The sequence below is a fragment of the Zeus faber genome (assembly GCF_960531495.2).
Source record: "Zeus faber genome assembly, chromosome: 4".
Classification (NCBI taxonomy): Eukaryota; Metazoa; Chordata; class Actinopteri; order Zeiformes; family Zeidae; genus Zeus; species Zeus faber.
Window position 1 is genome coordinate 8,902,853 of NC_137191.1, and position 10,000 is coordinate 8,912,852.

The following is a 10,000-nucleotide window of genomic DNA, read 5'->3' on the forward strand; positions in this document are numbered from 1 at the left end:
TTCAAAATTTCACAGAGAGTGATTTGGTGGGTGTGACAGAGACAATGTGGGGTGGGTGGGGCGGGGCTCGTACCAAAGTAGTTGCTGTAGTAACCATCTGCTTGAGAGACCCAGAATGACGAAGTGAAGTGTTGAAAATGTGTGAAAATCTTGTGTTTCCAACTCCGCCTCTCTGCTCCCTCGCCTCTCTCTCTCTCTCTCTCTCTCTCTCTCTCCCTCCGTGTGTCGCTGTCAAAACTGAGCTCTACTCCTGTCTCTCTTACTTCCCCTCTCTTCCCAACCTGTCTCTCTAGCTTCATCCCTCTTTCCATCAAAATCGACCCCCGGGGCACTCTCTCTGTGTTTTCCACCATCTCTCTCTCTCTCTCTCCCCCCCCCCCCCCCCCATCTAGCCACTCTTTGAGTTGAGAGCTGCATTACGCGCCCAACTGCGTCATCCGTGAGACACGCCTGAGTGTGAGGGTAAAAATAAAGATGAAAGAGGGGCGGACGGACGGAAGGAGAGACAAAAGGTGGACGATGAACTAATAGGAAGTCTGGAGGGCGGCTCGGGAAGAGAGCCAACGGCGGAGAGAGAGAGAGAGAGAGAGAGAGGGGGGGGGGGGAGAAAGAGTAACTGAGGACCTTAAGGACCAGGTTTGGAAATGGAGGCTAGCTTGTCCAAGCTGGAGGCTGCAGTGAAAGTAGTCCAAAGTAACCATCATTTATGTGTCCTAGAAACATGAGTGTGTGTCTGTGTGTCTATGTGTGGTGGGTGTGTGTGTGTGTGTGTGTGTGTGTGTGTGTGTGTGTGTGTGTGCGTGCGTGTGCGTGTGCGTGTGTGTGTATGCGCCCGGGATGATTTCCAGGATGAGGTTGGACATCATGGGAAATCTTCTGCCTAATGAAGATGGACCTCCGCTCCGGGGGGGTGTTAACTTTACCAGAGATGCAGAGCTAGGGAGGGACGTCTTCCCAAGGAACGATATCCTCTCAGCAGCACTTTAGCAACACAGTTTATGTTGGAGCGCTGCAGCGTTGATTATTAACGCTGCAGCTCTCCAGCAGTGCTGGAAAGAACGCAGACGGAAACAGGAGCCGTTTGGCCCGTCCGGCTCCTGTTTCCGTCTCGATGGCCTCTCTCTCTCTCTCTCTCTCTCTCTCCCCCTCTGTATGTGTCCCACACAGACACAAGAACACACGCACACGGGCAATTTTTTCCAAGAGGCATGACAAAAAACTGGATGTCATCCTACGACCAAAAGCACTGACAGGTCGTTGAATACTACCATCGCCTGCTGCAGGTTCAGTGGCGTTCTACCTTTTTCTGCACCCCAGGATTCCAAGGACTTGACGCGTGTCATAATGCAAACTATGGTTTATAGTGTTTATATTTGTATGTATAACCAATTTATTATTGTTAGTTTGCGGTGAATCAGCTGGAACAGTCACATTTCTTTTATTGCCTATTCACATGTGTTAGTGGGGGCAGAAGGGTGCAGCACTGATGACGTACCGAGAATAATAATTAAAACAAATAATTACATTTAATTTAAATATGAACAAATAGTATTATTTGTTCATATTTTATTATCAATGAACTAATGAATATAACAACCTCTAAAACTATTAGCCTATTAGATTTAAGAAAATTTGATGTGAACATATTTGATGACATTTTAGAAGTCATGTCGAATATGTGCGTCACATTCATATTAAATTATTTTTCTTAATATATTCTAATCTTTAATTTTCTCGCGCTACACATGCAATTCCTCCGCACCACACAAGGGGGCGTGCTCCACAGTTTGAATACCACTGCTGCTGAACGGGAATCTGTAAAATACCATATATTCTACAGCATTATACTATACAGTAGTAAAGTAAATATACATATATGTCAATTTACATACATACACACCTCCATATATACAATATATATACATATATAGTATATATATACATATATGTACATACATACATACATACATACATACATACATACATACATACATACATACATACATACATACATACATACATACAGTATATATACAATACAGTACATAATATATATTCAAATACATATAAATATATACAGTATATATACATATATAGCATATATACATATATGTACATATACATATATATATATATATTCACTGCAAAAAAAATACGCAAAAAAACATTTGTATAATCCACCCAGTTAGTCAGTAACTGGAAATGTAAGAATCAGAATGGTTTTCACGCTATTTACACAATAACACTAAACAAAATGACCACTCTGAAAATATGTAACACAGACAAAGAGAGAATAGCTTGAGTCCTTGAAAGGCAAAATGGCCGTGCTGTATAACAGCATCTCCCCCCACTCGGTTTCTATCTGATTAAAATGCATGTTGCTACACTTGTACAATCGACAAAAGTACAAAAGAGAGTTATTATTGTGTGTGACTCTGGTTGCATTACACCTCAGAGTGTCACGCCACTGTGCACAGACAATATAAGGCAGAGCGGAAGTGGTGACGTTAGGTCGCGCTGAATGGAATGAAAAATATTGGCAGAGAGGGAGGGAGTGATTAGTGGCAAATGAAAAAAAAACCTTGGATGTTCTATCTGGGCGTGTGTAATGTTGATGTCTTCGACTGTGTGCGTGTGCCTCAGTATCCCTCTCCTATTGCCTATATGATCCAATCAGTTCATGATGGAATAGGCTTCCCACTCAGTGTGTGTGTGTGTGTGTGTGTGTGTGTGTGTGTGTGTGTGTGTGTGTGTGTGTGTGTGTGTGTGTGTGTGTGTGTGTGTGTGTGTGTGTGTGTGTGTGTGTGTGTGTGTGTGTGTGTGTGTGTGTGTGTGTGTGCGTGCATCTGACTGATTGCATCTAGTCCCTTAAGTGAGTTCAGATCCAGGGGGTACGGGAAGGAAGGAAGAAAGGAAGAAAGGAAGAAAGAAATAAAAAGAGAAAGAAAGAACGAAATGAGTGGGTTCATCTCAGTCAGAAGCCTTTCCGGTTTGGGGCCATTTTAATAATTCCATACACCATAGTGAACTATTAAATACAATTATTATTAATATTACTATTATAGGCTCAAATCTTTTTTTCATCATTTTGTTTTGCGAGACTATTATGAACTATTAAATCAAACAATTATTAATGTTATTACCATTTTAGAGGCAGCACTCTGCACTTTAAGATGTTTTGAGCTGTTAACTGAAATATATGACGAGATGAGCCACACCAATCCGTGTCATGATTTTAACGTTTGCAACTAAATCTGTATGACAGTAAGTGTGGCTACGCACACCATCGACTGGGATAATTGAGCACAAAGTGTGCAGGGAGGGATGCTGACGTGGATCAGTACTTCCATAAGGGCGGTCCAATCACCACCAACCACTGCGTATTGACTAAGCGGGGACTGTGAAACCACACTCGCCTTCAGAAACGGGACACCGGCCCCCTCACCCCTGCTCCTCACACCCACTTCTAGGCTTTCTTTTTTTTAAATGGTGCACTGGGTGGAGTGAGGCTCAAACCGGGGGATAAATTGACTCTTTAACTATTAAAGAAAAAAATATGGCGTCACTTTTCGTTCACCTTGCTTTGGAAGTCGACCAATTGTCAAAAGTTGTCAAACGAGGCACGACCAACTTCTCCAAAATGGGATTTCGTCTTTGTCTATATCCGATTTTGGGGGCCGCGGGTTCCTCCCCTGAGCTCGGGGAAGCCTCTGCGTCTGCGTGGGGACCGCGCACGCCTCGAGAGGCGATCCATTCACGGCGTTCATTCAGAAGACAGTGCCTCCACGGAACAGACTGTCACCACTTTTGATGGGACTAATCCGTCATGGCATTTAGGAAAGAGCATCCACTCGCTAACGCGTGTGTACCAATAGACACAGGGACACGCAGACCCTCACGCACACCGCACACACTGCACACACTGCTACAGCTGGTTGGTGTGGGTGGGTGTGAAAGGGAAGCCTGTGTAATGTTTACCCAGGCTGGCCGGTGGGCACTGAGGCTCGTGAGAGTCCAGAAGTCCAGATCAGGAAGGAGGAGGTGTGAAGTAAGAAGAGCACGCACCACGTAACGGATCCCCTCGCTTACTCATTTGTTTATCGTGCTCATGGCTTCATGGCTATTGCGTGTGCAGGTGAATGGGGATTTGATGTAAACGGATTGAGTGCGGAGGCCTGCATATGTCTGTATGTGTGGGGTCCTGTTCACTCTTTTGCTCATCCGTTTGTGTGCACGCATGCTTGCGTGCATCCACGGGCCCTTACCTGACTCAGAGGATCTACGTGCAAGATTGTACACTCAAGGGCATCAGACGAGCCTTCTGCGAATGTCCAGATGCACTTGTGAATTGACATTTTTAGAGTAAAAATTGGTTTGTCATACATTAAATTGATCACTTTATGTACCACAACTGCAGCTTCACCCAATGACTGTCTTCAGAACCATGTTCATCACTGCCAACAAGCAGTTCAGTTGCATAATCATGACTTAATTTCTTAAAGTGGACGAATGTTTTTTTGTTTTTTTTAATTCCTGCAAAAGAGTCGGTTGAGCACCAATAATATGGTTCACAAGGCAAACGCTTATTCCACACATTCAATTCTATTCCATTTGGCACATGGTTCTACTGCACCGTGAAACACCTGCAACACACAGCCTTCCCTTTTGCAGTGTTGCAAATGGTGACGGTGCTCTTTGTTCACTTGCTCTCACATTGTCTTTGTGTCGTGTGGTGGTTTGTGCTTTCAAAGACTTAATTCTGGATCATGTCATTTTGGAATTCTGGAAACTAGGACCAAATATCTCGCTCCACAAGCACGTTATGAAACATCTATGAAAGTGACAAGTTACCGTGATGCTGTTTACTTGCTTATATGATACATGGATGCCCTACATCTGGCACTGTTGCTACATCTGGCTTGTTGCTAGGTGACTAAATGCGTCAGGTGTTTCTCTCAGGGATCTCGAAATAAGTAGAATACAGAAAATAGACTTCAATGTGAAACCATACTGTATGCAAATGTTGTATGTCACTGTTGAATATTCCCTTCTATTTGGTCTGTTTCCAATTAATATAAATGTTAATTTTAATATTAAAGATAACACGATAACAACAAGAACAACAATAATAATATCTTTAAGGGTGGGCATCAGGTTACTTTGGTTAGTTTCAAGAGGCCAAAGGTTAAAAAGAGAGTCTCCAGCCTCTAGAGAGAAGTGTCATCTTAAAAAAATGTCCTGAACACAAAGATCAAGGTAATAAAATGGCCACTGTACAAAATTGTTTAAAAGGTGAATGACATTACTTTTTTTGCTCCTGACCTTGTTTGGGAATACAGTACCTATACCCTTTCCATTCGGGGATTTACAGAAATAAATGGTGACGTTTTATTTTTATGATTAATTGAATCAAAGTTGTCGCTTTCATGGAATGACAGCTGCAATTACACCTCCTTTCATCGGTTTGGTGACTTTCTTTGGCACTGATTGTCTTTTGGAGACTGAATCATAATTCGGGGGATTCCTACTGAAGTTTATTTTATATTTTTTGGTCATATAACAGCTCTCAGCTCTCACCCCGCCTTCTCGGAGACGGCCCATTTATGATGTTGTCTCCCAGTGATGCTGCAGCCGGAAACGAACCATAGCGGTCGCCGTGGAAAGCATCCAGGAAAGGAATTACGCGCTCCTCTCCTCCCAGTCTCCCGCTCCTCCACGATGCCCAGCCGTTACCATTGGACACCTCGCCTCGCTTTCCACCCCTCCCGTCGCCGTCTTCTCCATCTCTCAATCCAGATAGAAAAAAAACCAACAACTCCTCCTCTTTCTACGTATGAGCGCGCGTCTCCTGTGCGCTTTTACGCACAGACGTGCTTTCCAAGTAGTCCTGCCTCCTTCCCTGCATCCCCCCGGGGGCGGCTCCGCCTCTTTCCGCTTTCTGCCACCCTCTCTCCCAGTCCTGACCCGCGTCAGTGACGTAGGAGATTCCACGGTACCCACTGCCGTAGGCATCGCCGCCCGCTCCGGTATAAATGGGACGCCGGTGGCCACCGAACGGCACTCACTCTCTCAGTCGCTCCGACTAAGGAACCAGAGCATCAGCGGAGATAGCAGGCATCACTTCGCCCTCTCAGGCTAACTCGCTTTGGGCTTTGGTTCAGGATGGAAACTTCCACGATTTTTCGGAGCCGACGAAGCTCCATCGTTCGCAACTGCAAAAGTAAGTTTATTTCAGCCTTTTGTGTCTGAGTTGTGTCTCATCGTTCATATGAGCATTCCTTTTATTTTATCTTGACCAACTTCACAAGAACTACTACCCGGTGTTTTGGGGGGTTTTTTTTGTTCCAGAGATTTCTTGATATGCATTCAGCGCTAAAAAGCTTTTGCACCGGAATTCCTTTGAATTTGCATGAAGTAAAAGGGGTAAAAGTGCATGCAGTTAGAACGTCGAGTGAAATATTATTATCGAAAGCCTAATTTTAACAATGTCTTAGATGGGTGTATTAGATTGCTGCTATTACTTCAATTAACTTGAAAACTATTCATGCTGTGCGTAATGGTTGATGCAGATAAGCCCATACTATGCTGAAGCATGTAATATGCAAACTATTACTCTCAGTTTATTTTATTCCAGTAATAATAATTGTGCATACGCTCATAAATGCTTCCGTGCACTCAAAAAAAAAAAAGAGAGGAAAATGCAAGTTAGCGTTGGATGTCCAGGAGGGAGGAAAAAAAGGAAAAAACGATTCTTTCCACGTTTTGCATATGAAACTGCGTTCAGAGTACAGGCAGCTTGCGCTAACTGTGGGGCATAGGGATTTCAGCCCCGCGGAGAGGGCCCCCGCGCCTCCCCGTCCAGAGAGTCCCCTCTCACCGGTTCTTTCCCTCTCTCCAGGCGGTCTCTCCCTCTGGCTGGTGGTGTGGATGGTGCTCGGCAAGCCCAACCCGGCGTCGGCGTGCCCGCGTTTGTGCGTGTGCTACCCAACGCCAATGACCGTGAGCTGCCAAGCGCAGAACTTCACCGCCGTCCCGTTGGAAGTGCCCTATGAGTCGCAGCGCGTGTTCCTCCAGAACAACCGGATCACGGAGCTCAGAGTTGGCTCTTTTGGCTTTGGAACTCAGGTTAGAAAAACATAAATCGTCTTTCACTGTAAAACGAAGCATGAGATCACAATCAATGTAATAATGGGTAATAATGGATTTTAATAAAAAAAAAAAAGTAATTATTCCACTAATTTGTCCTCTTGTGCTGTCAGGTTCTGTGGCTTTTCTCCAACAACATCACATGGATCGAGGCAGGAGCCTTCAGTGAGCTGAGGGACTTAGAGGAGCTGGACTTGGGAGACAACCCTAACCTCCACAGGCTGGAGGGGGGAGCCTTCCGTGGCCTAGAGAAGCTCCAGAGCCTCCACATGCACCGCTGCCGGCTCACTGCCCTGCCCCACGACATCTTCCACAAACTCTACAGCCTGCAGTTCCTTTATCTTCAGGTGGGGGGCAATGACAACCCACACTGACACGCACACAGACGCTTACAAACCCACACTGCCGCTTTGCTCCCATACAGTACTAATCCGCTGTCTCTCTTTATTTAGGAGAACCATCTTCACTTCCTGCAAGATGACATATTCTCTGACCTCATCAACCTCAGCCAACTTTTCCTGCACGGCAACCGTATCCGCACCCTCTCTGAGAATGTTTTCCGTGGCCTGGTCAACCTCGACCGCCTTCTCATCCACGACAACCGTGTCAGGCAGGTCAACCGCCGGGCCTTCCGGGACCTGGGCAGACTGACCATGCTCTTTCTCTTCAACAACTCCCTGGCTGAGCTGCCCAGTCAGGCGCTGAGGGACACCCAAGGCATCCAGTTCCTCCGCCTCAACGCCAACCCCTGGTCCTGTGGTTGTGAGTCCCAAGGTCTGTGGGAGTGGTTCCGTGAAGCCCGCGTCTCTTCCTCCGAGGTGATGTGCGCCTCCCCCTCCAATCGCCGCGGCCAGGACATGCGCTTTCTCCGTGAGATGGACTACGCCCTCTGCCCCATGCCCGACCCTGGCTCCATCGCCGGCTCTACCACCACCACCTTCAGCACCAAGACCCGTTGGTGGTTCTCCAAGAACAAGCCCCAGTCCTCCACCAAAGGCCTTTTCGAGAAGTCCTCCGAGACGGTCAAGGCCGGGCTACATGGTAAGGGCCCCTCCACCTCCACCTCAGTGGTCAAGTATGAGCTCGGGGAGGATGAGCTGGCACTGCCCAAACTCGACCCCGAAGAATACTGGGTCAACTATGGTAACGAAGATTCAGGTGTCACCCTGCGCTGCTTCGAGCTGGAATGCCCACCTGATTTTGATCTCCCCGGGTCCGCATCTTCGCCCTCACCATCATCCCCTTCTCTCCTCGCGCTCCTGGCCCTCTCAGTGTTCACCCTGTCCCTCAACCTCCACCAGCTTTTTGGCTGAAAGGGACTCTTTGTGCTAACCCCATTCTCCTCACAGCCTGTTTTATAGGCTGCGAGGATCCCAGTTATACAATCCGCACCCCCTTTGCCCGCTCTGCTGAGCTATTCTGTCTGAATCAATACTCAGGGCACAGCAAGGGAGATAGGGGGAGGTTAGATTCTGTATCTACCACTTGCAGGGCTCACAACTTATCAGGGCTGCTGAGAGTTCTTCAGCCAAGGCTATGTATCTACTCTACGCCACAGGTTTGGCTTTCTGTGCCTCACCTCTATGGTGTCAACCATCACCCACGACACCCTGCAATCAGGGTTCTGAGGGCTGAGTCCATCATTAATATCAGTGTTATTTGATAACGGTTGTGAATGATGAGGTCAATGTCACTTACAAGATAAGCATAACTGACTACCGGTGCAATTCGTAGAGCATCTATCAACTGGTTGCTACAAACACAGTGATTACTGTTAAATCACTCTGCAGTAACAACGATAATGTAACTTCTACAAGTGTTTTACACGTGTCCTGTAAATAGGTCTGTGTATGTTTAATGTAAGTGTTCAGATTTATTTTGTAATCTGCTGTCGATCAGAATCACTTTACTTTCATCCAGGCAGACTGTGCGGGCCAGAGCATAATGCAGATTGAGAGGAAGATTTAAGAAAGCCAGACAGCGATGTGATGGAGACAAATAGACTGTGAAGCTGAGCAAGAGGAACGGAAAGGACAGAAGACCGGGGAGATCGAGAGCGAGTCAGTGGATCATTGAAATGCAAAATAAAAAGTAGGACAAATAAGAGCGGGGTGGATAAGGGATATAGAGAGAGGCGGCGTATAGATGCCAAGACAGCGCGGGGCGGACACGGCAGCAATAAAGGAGAGATGGAAGAGCGACGGGAGTTGTGTAGAGAGAGAAGGGAAGACAGTGAAGACAGATAAGTGTTTGGCCCGAGCAGCTTCGACCTGATGATGAAAAGGAATACTGTACGTCCATTCACTGGAAGGCGTCCGCTACCGATCTGTTCCCTGTAAATATGATGCTTCTGTGGCAGCCACAGGCAAGGAAGGTGAATATGGATCTGTTCTGTCTGTGTGACAGTATTGATATGGAATGTCAAAGATAATGTTTTTGTCTTGATAAAAGATACATTCTGACTTTCTGAATAACGTCGTCAGACATTTCTTGGGAGCAATAATTTGCTATTTCATGAGAGTCTGTTGGCTAAGGAGTTTCAGCACATGGGATCCCATGTACACCGCTATATTAAGCATTCCAATGGGTGACACGCAGAGTGACGCGCAGTTACCGCGACAGAAAAAAAAAACAAGAGAGAGGATGGAAATATATCCTTTGTGGAACCCCAAAAAACATTCATTTGCAAGGTCCTAAAATTCTTTATCAGAAAACTAACAAATTTGCACACAAAGGTGCACATTGATCTGCAAAAGGATGGCAAATCTGAAAGGAAAAGAGTGGTGTTGTGTTACATAAACCCTAAATCTATCTGAGCAGGGTTGACCAAAAGACTGACTAACTTGAAGCTGTT

The 10,000-nt window shown here is 46.0% G+C and overlaps 1 protein-coding gene across 1 annotated transcript in view; it reads left to right on the plus strand.

Annotated features, from left to right (window-relative positions):
* The first annotated feature begins 6,079 nt into the window (after positions 1-6,079).
* The window catches only part of rtn4rl2a (reticulon 4 receptor-like 2 a), a 4,124-nt gene continuing 203 nt past the window's right edge, over positions 6,080-10,000 (plus strand). Inside the window, exons 1-4 of the mRNA XM_079998747.1 lie at positions 6,080-6,220; positions 6,899-7,125; positions 7,260-7,493; positions 7,599-10,000. The exon at positions 7,599-10,000 is cut by the window's right edge and continues 203 nt beyond it. Coding sequence (XP_079854873.1) covers positions 6,163-6,220; positions 6,899-7,125; positions 7,260-7,493; positions 7,599-8,459 — 1,380 coding nt within the window. The 5' untranslated portion in view covers positions 6,080-6,162 and the 3' untranslated portion in view covers positions 8,460-10,000. The remainder of the gene's footprint in view (positions 6,221-6,898; positions 7,126-7,259; positions 7,494-7,598) is intronic.